Raw genomic sequence first — 14,861 nt, forward strand, 5'->3', positions numbered from 1 at the left:
CAGCCCCCTAGGAGCGTCAGTATTTGTTACCGTTCCTCCAGGCTTTTAAGGCCTTTGTAGGAGAGATGGGCCAATAGCATCTGAGCATGGTTTTGTGTCTTTCTTGTAGCAACTGATATTCCTCACCCCCAGGTCTATGCCAGGAAGGATGCTTCCTTACATGCCTGTAATCCCAGCTACCGGGGAGGCTGAAGCAGAAGAATCACTTGAACCTAGGAGGCAGAGGTTGCAGTGAGCCAAGATCATGCCACTGCACTCCAGCCTGGCAACAGAGCGAGACTTCATTCAAAAAAAAAAAAAAACGCTCTTACACTCTTCTGCATATTCTGCAAAGTATACTCTGGGAAGGCTGGTTTACAGGATCTCTAACTTTTCTAATATTTCACAATGCATGGCTGATGTTTAATATGAACTCAGACTCCCATCAGATTTTACAGATCTGGGTCTGCTTTTAGTTCAAATGCTTCAGCCAGGGCACTTTAATCTGAGGTCACAGCATTCCCAATTATCAGCAGTATTTTGAAATCTAAGTTCCTCTGGTGGACAACAGGCAACATCATATAGCCATGGAGGATCTGAACAACTTCTAAGTCTGAGAGATTTTATCTGGTGGTTTTGGATTCTTTTCCATTTATACTTAAACAAGGTGACACAAATGTCACTCACAGAAAAGCCACTCTTTTTTTCCCTGTTTTTAAGAAGTCTAAAAATGCACAACTATTTCCTGAATGAGCATTGTGTCCAGGTGTAGAATAGGGAATGTCGTGTCCGCTGGGAACAGACGGTGTACCTGGCATAATTTTATGAGAATTATCCCATGATTCCTGTCCCACCCTGCAGCCCACCATGGGCTCAGTGGGGAGTCTGAGTCTCTGAGCCCCAAAGGGTAGCTTTTTCCCAGACGACACCAGCAAGCAGAGCAGCAGCTTGGGGCTTTGACAAGGAGGCTGGAGTGAAAGGTCATATTGGACCATCCTGGATCACTGGAGGACAATACCCCAGGAACCTCCAGCAATGACTGGTATTGGAATGACTCCCCTGGTCACCCACCTGTGGCAAGACATTTGCAAACAGGGTCTTCCTATGAGGCTTGTGAGGTTTGGCCAATTTGCATTCTGCTAGAATTATTAAGTATGGTCATCCTCATAGATCCAGAAAAGGGCCGAGATCCAAAGGATTGAGAATGCTTTGGGGGGTGTTTCCATAGTGAGTGGCTGGCTATTCAACAGTCAAATGTTTGAGAGGATACAAGTGATGTGTTTCCTGAGGCAAGTGGTCAGAACCCAACAGACTCTTCTGTTCAGCGAAGATGTGAGACCATCTGAAGTTCTTACATGTTCTCACAGAGAAATGGATTCTCATAGGGAAATGGATATATTGTGATAGACACTGTAAGCAGAGAAGTTGACTGAGAAACACACACACACACACACACACACACGTCAAGACTGAATGCATAGATGTGTACTATAAAAAGCGTAAAAATACACCACCATTCTAACAGATTGTGTAGGACTATATTTTCTTTTTTTAAATTTAATTTTATTATTATTATACTTTAAGTTTTAGGGTACATGTGCACAATGTGCAGGTTAGTTACATATGTATACATGTGCCATGCTGCTGTGCTGCACCCATTAACTCGTCATTTAGCATTAGGTATATCTCCTAATGCTATCCCTCCCCCCTTCCCCCACCCCACAACAGTCCCCAGAATGGGATGTTCCCCTTCCTGTGTCCATGTGTTCTCATTGTTCAATTCCCACCTATGAGTGAGAATATGCGGTGTTTGGTTTTTTGTTCTTGCAATAGTTTACTGAGAATGATGATTTCCAATTTCATCCATGTCCGTACAAAGGACATGAACTCACCATTTTTTATGGCTGCATAGTATTCCATGCTGTATATGTGCCACATCTTCTTAATCCAGTCTATCATTGTTGGACATTTGGGTTGGTTCCAACTCTTTGCTATTGTGAATAGTGCCACAATAAACATACATGTGCATGTGTCTTTATAGCAGCATGATTTATAGTCCTTTGGGTATATACCCAGTAATGGGATGGCTGGGTCAAATGGTATTTCCAGTTCTAGATCCCTGAGGAATCACCACACTGATTTCCACAATGGTTGAACTAGTTTACAGTCCCACCAACAGTGTAAAAGTGTTCCTATTTCTCCACATCCTCTTCAGCACCTGTTGTTTCCTGACTTTTTAATGATCGGCATTCTAACTGGTGTGAGATGGTATCTCATTGTGGTTTTGATTTGCATTTCTCTGATGGCCAGTGATGATGAGCATTTTTGCATGTGTCTTTTGGCTGCATCAGTGTTCTGCACATTCAGAGAAACTTCTCTAGTGACGAACTATAGAAATGATCCCTGAAAGTATAGTCTTAGGACTATATTTTCTTTTGACTTGGGAGGCATGTTTATTGCTGTTAATGCTGCAAAGGGCTCTATGTGCTTTAAAAAATCCCAGTCTGTTGCATTCATAAGCCTGGGTTGGATCTAAAGCAGCCTCCCACCTTTGGAAAGGCAAGCCCACGACCTTTCCATGGTTGCTGAATGCAGCTGGAGGCAGTCACAGCTGGTGATGTCCGGAGCCCATTCCCCACTGGGCTGGTCTGCAGAACTTCTGCATGCCATTCCCACAAGCAGGTCTCTGCCCGGCTCTCCTCCACCTCCCTCATCAGAGGAAGTCTGCGCTTCACAGCTTTCTGGTCTCAACCCTCCTCCATCCCTACGGATGTTTAAGAAGCAGGAATCAAAAGGTGAAGGAGAGGGGGCAACTCACCTCCGATGGACAAGTGAAAAGTGGGAGATGGATAAAACCAAGAAGGAGCTTAAGATATCCAGAAATGTAAACTGTGTTTGGAAAAGTAAGGTCAGGAGAAGCATGAGACTCCTGAGGTTGCTGCCTACTATCTTGCAGACTTGCTGCAGGACCAAATGAAGCAGGATCTGTCAAGCACCAGGGCCAGCTCTTAAGCTTAGTGCCTTTCTGAACCCTGTGACCCAGCAGCCCCCATCAACTCGTCCTACCTGCCATGCACAGCTCCTCTGTGCCCCTGTACCTGAGCTCATGCTATTCCCTCTGCCAGGATGCCCTTCTCCTTCTCCACCAGGAGAAGAACACTTGCCAGTAAGACCCAGTTCTAATGTCACCCCTTTCTGACTGTATCAGGAAGAGTCAGTGATGGTGTTTTATGCTCCCAGAGAATTTGCCACATTGTGTTGTGATTTTTTTTCCACATCTGTCTCCCCCACTGGAATGAGAGCCTCACTCATCTTCATACCTTCCTGGTCTCTACCTGGTGCCAGAACCATCCTCAGGGCAGGGGAATGCTCAGGAAACAGGTGTTGAATAAAATAAGTGTATCCATCCATCCATCCATCCATCCATCCTTCCATCCATCCAGACATACATACATATGTAAACATTCTGATGGTCAAATGGAACAATGTGGGCTGAAGAATAATGCAGGTAGAAGAACCTAAGATTACAGATTCTTGATTTGGGAGGAACTTTATTTTATTGTGCAAACAGTCTACAAATTTGAAACACACTCTATCAAGAAAGACACTGTGTTGTTAGGAAAGGGCGTGGGAGAGGGTGGCCCCACAAAACAGCGTAAAGTTCTAAAGAATTTGAGAGGAACACTCTGCGGGACCCTGTTCCAAGGGCATCTTTCTAAGAGTCTGTCCCTTAGGCTCTGCCCCTTTTTGGCCACGTTGTCAAAGGGCTTCTTTATGAACAAAGTGAGACACACTATTTTTGTTTTCTTGAATTCTAAAGTGATTGTCTTGAGTCCCCTGGGGGAGACTCCTGGGAGGTGTGGCCCACTCTATTCCAGAAACAAACCAGGAGACTGAAGACTCATCCCAATCCCATATCCCATGAAAATGTGAAATCAAATCACCCCTGACAATTCCAAAACTAATGGAATCCTAACATAACTCTATGTAACTCTAAAGCTGAGTGTGCAGGTAATTAAGCTTCCAGCCCACCCTTCCCAGCTCTGGGGTGCAGGGCCACCACGGGCTCCTTCCTGTGTGCACCCCACCCCACCCCCACTGTCAGCATCCTGTCTCCACCCTGAGAGTGACAGCTGGTTCCAGTAGCGGGAGTTGGTTCCAGCTTGCCATTTTCCTAGCACTCCTATAACCAGCCTGATGATGCCCATTCAGAGACAGCAGCACGGGCTGGCCATGTCCCCTCTCCAGAATTCTGCGTCCAGCTCCTGGACCTTGAGCTCTGAGCCCTTGGGCCACGTGTACCATTGATGGTGCCTCCTCCTCAGAGGACTAACCCCCAGCCCTAGGGCCACCTTCATATTTCTGAGTTTTGATATTTTCAACCTCTTTTCTTTGTTGTATGAGTCCTTGGGCTGGGAGCTTGCAGTCAAAATCTTCATGATATCTCATTATCACTACTTTTTTTTAAATCTCTACTAGCTGGATAACAATTATTTATATTAAATTCTCTCTTGAAATAACTGATACAGTGTCTCTTGATTGAAACTTGACTAGTAGACTAAGAATTCTAACTCTAAATAATTCTGAGGGCCGGGTGCGGTGGCTCACACCTGTAATCCCAGCACTTTGGGAGGCCAACGCGAATGGATCACCTGAGGTCAGGAGTTGGAGACCAGCCTGGCAAACATGGCAAAACCCGGTCAGGAGATCCAGACCATCCTGGCTAACATGGTGAAACCTCATCTTTACTAAAAAAAAAAAAAAAATACCAAACAAAATTAGCCGGGTGTGGTGGCAGATGCCTGTAGTCCCAGCTATTCAGGAGGCTGAGACAGGAGAATGGCGTGAACCCGGGAGGTGGAGCTTGCAGTGAGCCGAGATTGCACCACTGCACTCCAGCCTGGGTGACAGAGAGAAACTCCGTCTCAACAACAACAACAACAACAAATTAGCTGGGCATGGTGGCAGGTGCCTGTAATCCCAACTACTTGGGAGGCTGAGGTAGGAGAATTGCTTGAACCCGGGAGGCGGAGGTTGCAGTGAGCCAAGATTGCGGCACTTCACTCCAGCCTGGGTGACAAGAGCAAAACTCCATCTCCAAAAAAAAAAAAAAAAAAAAGAAAAAAAAATCTGAAAATTAAATAAAGAACAGAAAAAAAATTTGAATGGCAAATACAAAGCTGAAAAGAAATAACTGAGAATAAATAACTCTGAAAATAGCTCAAAAACTAAATACCTCAAAAACTCTTTAAAAATTCAGAAAATATAATGTTCAAATATGAAGTAATGCTGAAAATGAAATAACTAAAAACCAAGTAACTTGAAAAAAAGAACATAAAAATAAACAACTCAAATATAAAATAACTGAAAATAAATACCTGTGAACATAAGCAACTCGAAAACCAGATAACTAGGGGAAACCCTTCATTAAAACATTTCACTCTGAAAATAAATAAGTTGACAGTAGTTCATCAACTTCCAGTGAGTTTTTAATAGTCAAATAAGTTACTATAAAGATAAATAACTCAAAAACTTCAATAAGATAAAGTGAAATAACTATGAAGGTAAATAACTCAGATAATAATTGTAAAGATAATTAAAAATAAATTCCGGCTGGGCGCGGTGGCTCACGCCTGTAATCCCAGCACTTTGGGAGGCCGAGGCGGGCGGATCACGAGGTCAGGAGATGGAGACCATCCTGGCTAACACGGTGAAACCCCGTCTCTACTAAAAATACAAATAAAAAATTAGCCGGGCGTGGTGGCGGGCGCCTGTAGTCCCAGCTACTCAGGAGGCTGAGGCAGGAGAATGGCGTGAACCCGGGAGGCGGAGCTTGCAGTGAGCTGAGATCACACCAGTGCACTCCAGCCTGGGCGGCAGAGCAAGACTCCGTCTCAATAAATAAATAAATAAATAAATTCCAAGCAAATTAATTTGAACATCTATAACTCCTAAAACAAAACAACTACATATAAATAACTGAAAATGAACAACTCAACAACTATATAACTTTGAAAATAACTATAAACCAGTAACTGAAACTATAAAATTAAATAACTAGAAAGCTACAAAGAAATGAAAATCAACTAATAAAACTAAAAATACAACTGAAAATAACAAAACTCATTTAAAAACTAATCAATCGATACATAAAATACCTCAGAAAGTAACTTGGAACGAACTCTCTCTACAACGAAGCAATCTCGGCACTAACACGAACACCCCATGAACGCTCGCAGGGATTCTGGGAGGCGGACCGGGAGCTCCCAGTCTGCGGCCCCCGCCGGGTTTGAGCGGCTCCGGCTCCTCCAAGGCTCGGGCTAAGCGGCTCTCAACCGATTCCCACCCCGCCCTGGAGAAATGTGGGCGTGTCTGCAGGCATTTTTGATTGTCACAATTTGGGGGTGGGGTGGAGGATGGGGTGGCGCATTCCTGGCACCTAGTGGGTAGAGGCCAGGGATGCTGCTAAACATCCTACCGTGGGAGCACAGAGAAGCCCACACAGCAAAGAACTGCCCGGCTCCGAACGTCGAAGTGCGCGGTTGAGAAGGCGTGGGCTGCGGGCTCTGCTCGCCTCTGCAGGCGCCTTAGAGCAGCTCCGAGGTCCCCCGTGCGGAGCTAGGCGCGCACCCAGGGCACCCCTCGGGCTCCTGGGAGGAGGCCCTGGTTGTCCCCTTTCTGCCGCCGCCGAGGCTCCGGCTGCTTTCTGCGTAGCTGGGCAGGGCCCGGGCTCCCACACCGCCTCTCCCGGGAATGCGGGCGCTCTGGAGCCGAGGAGCGGGGGCGTCCGCAGGGAGGTCAGCTCTCCTGGGCGGAGGTCCTCGGGCGCAGCGCCCTCGCCTGGAAACCAGCCGTCGCCCCCGCAGGAGCCAGCCCGCCCGTGGACGCCCCAGCGCGCTCCTCCTCCGTGCTGCGGGTCGCCCTGCAATTCCGAGAAGAAAGTCAGAGACGCCGTGGCCCAAAGAGGCGCTTAGTCTTTCCTCGCTCACACTCACGTTTCCTCCTCATCGCGTTCTTCTTTTTCTCCCTGGGTGCTTTCTCCCCTCTCCAGGAAAGCAGATTTGGAGGAACAGGTTTCGTGACTGTCGTCCGACTGGAAAAGGCCGGCGAGCTGGAAGGGAGGGGACGGGTGCACCCTCAGAGTTATTGCTGGAGGCTGTGGCCAGACCGGGCAAGGTGGTGACTCCCGCTGGCAGGCTGAGGCCCACCCCAGCCCTCCCACCTGGGCCACGGGGCTCCCAGCAGGAGCCCCAGTTATGACCGGACACCAGCGCACCGCCAAGGAGACAGCCACGTGGGGACATGCTGGACTAGGAGGGTCAGAGCCAGTTTGAGGGTCTGGTGACCTCGGCTCCCTGGCTTAACCAGGTCCTTATGGGTGAGAATCCTGAGGAGGGGGAGAGGGATGGAGGCGAGGGACAGGAGGCAGGAGGAGCTGATGAATGGGAAGGAGGGAAGAAGATGAAAGTAACAAAAGGGAAGTAATTACACTCAGAGCGCTGCTCTCCTCTTCCATGTCTTCTGCGCCTTCACAGTCTTCAAAGGTGTCCATGGAGCTAAACTCCCTGCTGGAGCAGCCTTAGGGAGAGAAAGGGAAGGATGGGGCCTCTGTGGGGTGGGAGGACACCCCCTCTGCCCATGGCAGGGTGTAGCAGGCAGTGCCTGTTGCAGGCACGGTCCTCCCCATCTCTAACTCCTGCTCTCCAAGGGCCTGCACTGCGCTGGGCTGTGAGGGGGTCTGTGATCTCCAGGCTGCTTTTCCAGCGCCGAGATGCCGTAATTCACCGAGAAGACGCGTCCACATGCTGTTCATGACCCTACCTCGCCGTTCCTCCAAGAAAACAGTCATTGTTTTTTGTGTTTGCCAGTCTTCTAACCATGCCTCCTTCCCTTCCTCCTCCCCTGTCTCTTTCTCACCCTCCCCTTCTTGCCTCCTTTTCTCTCCCCTAATTAATGTCCATTTCCCATCTCCCTGGCAGCCTCTGCCAAGTGTCACTGCTCCCCATAAGGGAAAATCAGAGGAACAAGCAATTGCATCCATCCTGCCTCTCTCTGCAGTGAACTGATTAATTAATCCATCAGTCTTGTCTATGGCGCACATGTTACATCCCTGGGGTGGTGTTGGACACTGTGGGGAACAGCAGCCACTGCCAAATACTGAACAACTGCCCTGTGCCTGGTGCTATGTTAGGCATTTGTCAAAGTTTAAGCCTCACAACCCTGTAAGGGTCTCAGCCCCCTTTACAGTTGGGGAAACAGACAGCAATGGTCACTTGGCCAAGTCCTCTTGGCCTGTGGCAGGGCAGCTGGCTTCTCCAGCACTCCTGCTCTTTACCCTCGCTCTGAGTGAGATGGAGTCTCTGCCCCACACGGCTCACAAGCCAGGGTAGGGAGCAGAGCATCTGCAAAAAGGTCCCAACACAGGACAGCCCCAGACCGAGGGTCAGCCGAGTAGTCTACGCGGCAGGAGCCGTGCTAGGAGAGTGTCTGCTCAGGCGAGAATTCAGGGAGGTTTGGGCAGGACTTGAGGGGCGGACAGGACTGGAGAGGGAGGGCATTCTGGGCAGAGGCATGGCCGGAGGGCGGTAGGCGGCAGTGGAGGGAGCTGCAGTTATCTGGGTGAGCAGGCAGCACAAGTGGCGTCTCCCGGGCTGCTGCCCTAAGCCCCCAACAAGCCACGTTCTGGGCCCCAGGCCCTCCCCAGAGCAGATCAGTGGGGGCTGTGTGAGTAACATGGTGGCGGGGGTGCAGCTGGGCAGCACCTCCCTGGAGGCCCCTCTGAAATCCTGCCTGACTCTGGCAGGCTCCGAGGGGGCTGGACACCCTCCTGTCAGGTTGAAGCAAGTCCTGGTTGAGTTCCTAGTCCCAGGAGGTGGGAGGGGCAAGGGGTGGAGGGCAGAGGAGAAACTGCCTCAGGGATGTGCCCCCTGCCTTCATCCTCCAGACGGGACTTGGGAGCATCTAAGGAAACCCAAGACTCCTCTTTAGAAAAGTCATCCAGCCTGGGGTCCCCTTATGCCAGGAGCAAGCAGTGAGAATGGAAGAATGATTGTCTTGCTGAAAGTTCTGTGATGGAGGGATAGAGGGACAGAGGGAGCCAGGCCCTTGACCATCCCCTGCATGAATAGGAAGGGCTGTGTCTCCAGGGTCCATGGCCTCTGTGCCCCGGATGATGCTAGGGCTGCTAGGGACCACAGAGCCACCCACTGGGAGGCTGGGGGTTGGCCTGGCTCAGGAGCCTTCGTCAGCCATAGGCAGCCACAGCCTGGGGTGGGCAGGGCTGGGAGGCGACACAGGAACTGAAAAACCTGACAAGCTCTAGCCCCTCCACAGGGTAAGTGGTACCTCCAGGTAAAATGATTAGTTGGTTCCAGCCCCTCTGCAGGGTAAGTGGCACCTGGGGTAAAATGACTGCCTGGAGCTGGCAGCTGCTTTCCCTGCTCTCGCGGGCCCTGCAGGGAAGCGGGGAAGGGAAGGGGGCACAGCGCTGGGCACAGAGGGGCTCTCAGACCCTGGACTCAACTGTTTCAGGGTCATCTGAAACAGTCAACTGTTCCCTCTAGCCCATTCCCTGCCTCCAGGCGAGGATTTGCCTGAACGTGGAAAGAGGAAGGATCCTCCCAGTGCCGTCAACCCCAGATTCCACCTCCCTGTGGGGGACTGTCAGCGCAGGCCCTGACAACGCAGAGAAAGACACAGGACCCACCTGGGCCAGTGACAGCAGGAGCTCCGGGTGCCACAGGTGAGGGTGGGGATGCCTGGAGCACCACGGGGGGCCTGGTTTAGTCTAGAGCCAGGTTTTCCATACACCTTAGAGTGCAACCTCAGGGAGATGCAAATTTTACCCCCTAACACAGCATACGCGCAGAAATACATTTATACAATTCAAACGCAAGCGGACGGAACAATATTTACCCTTAGAGTGTGTGAAGTCCTCATCTGTCCCACCTCATCCTATCGTGCTTTGTTCTATCCTAGGAGACAAAGCAGGAAGGGGGCTGCGGAGGTGGGGGAGTCTCATCCAGGCCCTTGGGCGACACGTCTCTCCTGAGACAAACTGCAGCTGCTCTGGGTGTGCCCTCACCTGTCTCCCCCCAGGCCCCGGGTTCCTGCCAGCAGAGACAGTAACCTATTCACCAGGTATCCCCCAGGGCTCCTGGAAGAAACTCAGAATTCTCAGAACCAGAAAACCTTAGAGAGCATCCTGCAGGCAAAGCCCCTGGTTCTCTGCGGAGGAAAGTGCGGCTCACAGGGTGCCCCGCCAGGGATGGTAATTGACCACCAGGCTGTGTGCCTTGTGGGGACTGGCTTAAGGCCCTGTGGGAGCTGAGTCAGGGCCAGGACCGGGGTGTCCTGACTCCTAGAGATCATGTTCCCTTCCTCACCCAGGCCTTCCAGTCCCAGCCCTGGGCTTTTATTTATTTATTTTGGAGACAGAGTCTGGCTTGTCACCCAGGTTGGAGTGCAGTTGTGTGATCACAGCTCACTGCAGCCTTGACTTCCTGGGTTGAACTGATCCTCCCACATCAGCCTCCTGAGTAGCTGGGACCACAGGCACATGCCACCACACCCAGCTAATTTTTGTATTTTTTGGTAGAGATGGGGTTTTACCATGTTGGCCAGGCTGGTCTTGAACTCCTGAGCTCAACTGATCTGCCCACCTCGGCCTCCCACAGTGCTGGGATTACAGGTGTGAGCCATAGTGCCCAGCTCCTGGGCTGACTTTTGCTGTCTTACATCATCTGCATATTTAATCCCCTGCTGGATTCACTGGTCATGGGCTCTGAGGCCCCAAGAGTCTTAGGCACTAAGGAGCTGGCAGCACTGAGGGGACCCCAAAATCTCAGACTCAGGATCTGGCCAGTCACAGGCATGTGAGGGAACAACTGAGAGGCCCACTGCCCCATGGCAGGAGAAGGTGCTCTGGAGTCAGTCAGACCTGAGGGCAGTCAGACCTGATTCTCACTCTGTCACTCACTAGCTGTGTGATCTTGGATACATCACTTAACCTCTTGAGCATCAGTTTCCTTATCTCTAAAATGGAGATAATAACATCGATTTTGCAGTCTTGGTATGAGGATTAGCAAATCTTCTGATAAAGAAAAATGCCTGGTACATCATAGGAATTCAACAAATAGTACCTGTTATGATTATTGTGTATAGCAATTACAATAATACTAAAGAGAGGGTCTCAAAACAGCTCTGGGCACTCCAGGTGTGCTATTATTACTTACATTTCGGGGAGGTTTATCTGCCATTGTCTCATCCTCATAAACACTCAGGGAAAGAAACATTATAAGGATAATAAATGGCTTTAAAAAGAAACAGAGCAAACACACACACACACACACACGCACATACCCCTCAGAAAAACCATGCCAAACACACAGGCTCTTGACAAATATTCAATCTGATTATAGCAAAACTGTTTTGTTTTGTTTTGGTTTTTTTGTTTGTTTGTTTTTGAGACAGGGGTCTCGCTCTGTCACCCAGGCTGGAGTGCAGTGGCGTGATCTTGGCTCACTGCAACCTCCGTCTCCTGGGTTCAAGCAATTCTCCTGTCTCAGCCTCCTGAGTAGCTGGGACTACAGGCACATGCCACTATGCCTGGCTAATTTTTGTATTTTTAGTAGAGACAGGGTTTCACCATATTGGTCAGGCTGGTCTCGAACTCTTGATCTCAGGTGATCCACCTGCCTCGGCCTCCCAAAGTGTGAGATTACAGGCGTGAGCCACCATGCCCAGCTGATTATAGCAAAATTCTAAGTGATAGTTGTATTCTTGGAAAATGAATGGAACGACTTTTGTCCCAGCCAAGATCTAGTGGTGTGTTGGGGCAGATACACCCTGAGTCTCTGGGGCACTCTCAGTCTATGTATCAGATAAGCATAAGGAGTATTGGTGGAGAAGGACAAGAATGGGAAAGGTGGGCGATGAGAATTCCTGCAGATAAGGACTGGTGAGAGTATTCTTTTTTGAAACCCTTAGTCGACAGTCTTTCTGGTGCACATCAGATAAGCTGAATGGTTTAGGAAATCTAGTGTTCATATTTAGTGCTTAGAATTCTAAGCTTTTTTATTTTGCTTAAACAAATGGAATGAAATTTATTAACAAGTGAACCTAGTAATGAGCTGAAATTATTCTCACCAGCATACATATTTTTGGTAAATTATAGACTTTGAAGACAAAATCATGGTGTTTCCCTTACTGTCCAGTGGATGGCACAAAGAGACCATTGTAGATCCTGCTGGTTCAGTGGTAGCTCTCATTCCATACATATTAAATGGGCAAATTCTATTTTTATTGTCTTTCAAACTAGATTTTTCTCTATGCACAACTTTTTTTTTTCTTTTTCTTTTTCTTTTCTTTTTTTTGAGACGGAGTCTCGCTCTGTCGCCAGGCTGGAGTGCAGTGGCACGATCTCGGCTCACTGCAACCTCCACCTCCTGGGTTCAAGTGATTCTCCTGCCTCAGCCTCCTGAGTAGCTGGGGACTACAGGCGCGTGCCACCATGCCCAGCTAATTTTTTTGTAATATTAGTAAAGACAGGGTTTCACCATGTTGGCCAGGATGGTCTCAATCTCCTGACCACGTGATCCGCCCACCTTGGCCTCCCAAAGTGCTGGGATTACAGGCGTAAGCCACCGAGCTTGGCCAATTATGCACAACTTTTTAAGGACCATCTCTATCACATGAACTAAAGGATATCATTTTCACTTCGGGGTGGGAGGTGGTGAGCTGCTTAAAAGCAATGCCTAAACCCCCTGGGCTTTCCTTCCTTTCACTTGGAAGAACCAGGGGGTAACTAACTGCTAACAATTCCATGCTTTCAGAGATCTAGGCGCTAGCCTAAGGGCTTCATCTCATTTAATCCTCATGGCAAGACTGTACAGTATTATCTCCATTTTGTAAAATGAATGATAAAAAGAACTTAAGCACAGACAGACTATAGAATCCATCCAAAGAGATGGAGCTGCACTTGAGACTGGGTCTTTGAGACCTGAGTTTGAGCCCTTCATCATTGTGTTGTGTGTGCTGCTAACCAATTTCCCCTCTCTGTCTTCTAGGATTTAATACATGGGGTCACATTCTGTCTGATCCATCCCAGTAGCTCTCCAGAGCTCCCAACAGGAGAGAGTTCCAAAATGTTTCCAGGGGTACTAGGCTCGGTTACAATATTTTGCTTGGTGGCCCAGAGTATAAACGTGGATATCTTAGGCTGGTCTATAGCTGAAACGTCTATTTCATTTGCAAGCCTATCTTTGGCCAAGAGGAAGTGAATCATTCTTGAGAACATCTAATTAATTGCTTTCAGATTCCACATGTTGACATTCTCAGGGCACATTTTTTTTTTTTCCTGTGCATTTCTGTTGTCAAAGTCCCTGCCAGCTCCTAAGGCAGTCTGAGCTGGCTCTCTTAGACTTTCAGAGCTGCTGGAAGCTTGCGGGAGGGAGGGGCGGTGGGTCAAAGAAACTTTATAACCTAGCTTTACCTCCCAGCTCAGCCACCAGTTGCCCTCAAATGTTCTGGATTGGAATAAGCCCAAAGATGAGTGGCAGGAGGGAAGGGCAAGCCAATACGTCTAGTTTGGTTCAGTCAAAGCCTTGCCCATTTCATCAGAATTTTAATGGAAAATTTCCAATAAGATTAAAATATAAGGTCACCCCAATTTTAGTATGGCTCCATTTAAAAAAAAATCATGCATATCTTTGTTTTGCAATGGGGCCTTACTCTTGCCCAGGAGAGGTGCGGTGGTACAATCATGGCTTACGGCAGCCTCAACCTCCTGAGCTCAAGCAATCCTTTCACCTTGGCCTGCCAAATAGCTAGGATTACAGACACCCACCACCATGCCCAGCTAATTTTTTAAAAAAATTTTTTGTAGGTCCAGTGCAGTGGCTCATGCCTGTAAATCTCAGCACTTTGGGAGGCCGAGGCAAGCGGATCACCTGAGGTCAGGAGTTTGAGACCAGCCTGGCCACAATGGTGAAACTGCCGTCTCTACTAAAAACACAAAAATTAGCGAGGTGTGGTGGTGGGCACCTGTAATCCCAGCTACTCGGGAGACTGAAGCAGGAGAATCAATTGAACCTGGGAGGTGAGGTTGCAGTGAGCCAAGGTCGTGCCATTGCACTCCAGCCTGGGCAACAAGAGTGAAACTCCGTCTCAAAAGTTTCTGTAGAGATGGGGTCTTGCGATATTGCCCAGGCTGGTCTCAAACTCCTGGATATCAAGTGATCCTCCTGCTTTGGCTTCCCAAAGTGTTGGGATTACAGGCATGAGCCACCACAACTGACCAAATCATGCATTTCTATAGACAACATCTGCAAGAAGATATTAATGGTGATTATATCTGGTTATGTTGGATTTGTATTTTTATTTGTACTTTCCTGTATTTTCTAAATTTCTGACACTCTACATGTGTATTCCTTTAATAATCAGAAAAGGAAACTTAAAATAGTTAAAACCAATTGGTCAGATATGTAAACTAACCCACCATCTCTCCAGAGAGGGCTGTTTGCTAGAACTTATTTTCTTCATTGAAATACTAGAGTGCCCCAATAAGTTTGAATAACACAAAAAAAAGATAATGAAAGTAACTAAATTGTCTAGGCCCAAAAGGAAATGCCACAAAAATTGGCAAAGAAACAACCATGACGTGCTATACTGGATAGCTCCTAGGCCCCCTTGGAGACTCTGAGGTACCCAACATGGGACCTATAGTAAGGCGGGCAGACAGGTTCTTCCTCTGTTAGCTCTGAGGTACAACAGTTATTCTCATTTTTATGTCTTTCACATGGCCAGAACTTTGCAAATCAGGGGCAAAGTAAATTCAGAATTAAAATTTTTCAGCACCATCCAAGTCAGTAAAACAGTCTTAG

At 48.4% G+C, this 14,861-nt stretch overlaps 1 protein-coding gene and 1 pseudogene across 3 annotated transcripts in view; both read right to left on the reverse strand.

Annotated features, from left to right (window-relative positions):
* Positions 1 to 2,284: 2,284 nt before the first annotated feature.
* LOC112208904 (small nucleolar RNA U3) lies at positions 2,285 to 2,398 on the reverse strand (annotated as a pseudogene).
* Positions 2,399 to 3,510: 1,112 nt separating this feature from the next.
* Positions 3,511 to 14,861, reverse strand: part of MCF2L2 (MCF.2 cell line derived transforming sequence-like 2) — a 249,958-nt gene continuing 238,607 nt past the window's right edge. For 2 of the 3 annotated variants that reach the window (XM_009446932.4, XM_003310140.6), the window contains 3 exons: positions 7,469 to 7,557; positions 6,975 to 7,090; positions 3,511 to 6,901 (listed from right to left, as the gene is read on the reverse strand). In XM_009446932.4, coding sequence (XP_009445207.3) covers positions 6,778 to 6,901; positions 6,975 to 7,090; positions 7,469 to 7,557 — 329 coding nt within the window. In that variant the 3' untranslated portion in view covers positions 3,511 to 6,777. Of the gene's footprint in view, positions 6,902 to 6,974; positions 7,091 to 7,468; positions 7,558 to 14,861 lie in introns of those variants that run through there. The other variant, XM_009446933.3, reaches the window with a different exon arrangement.

Source organism: Pan troglodytes, chromosome 2, assembly GCF_028858775.2.
Source record: "Pan troglodytes isolate AG18354 chromosome 2, NHGRI_mPanTro3-v2.0_pri, whole genome shotgun sequence".
Classification (NCBI taxonomy): domain Eukaryota; kingdom Metazoa; phylum Chordata; class Mammalia; order Primates; family Hominidae; genus Pan; species Pan troglodytes.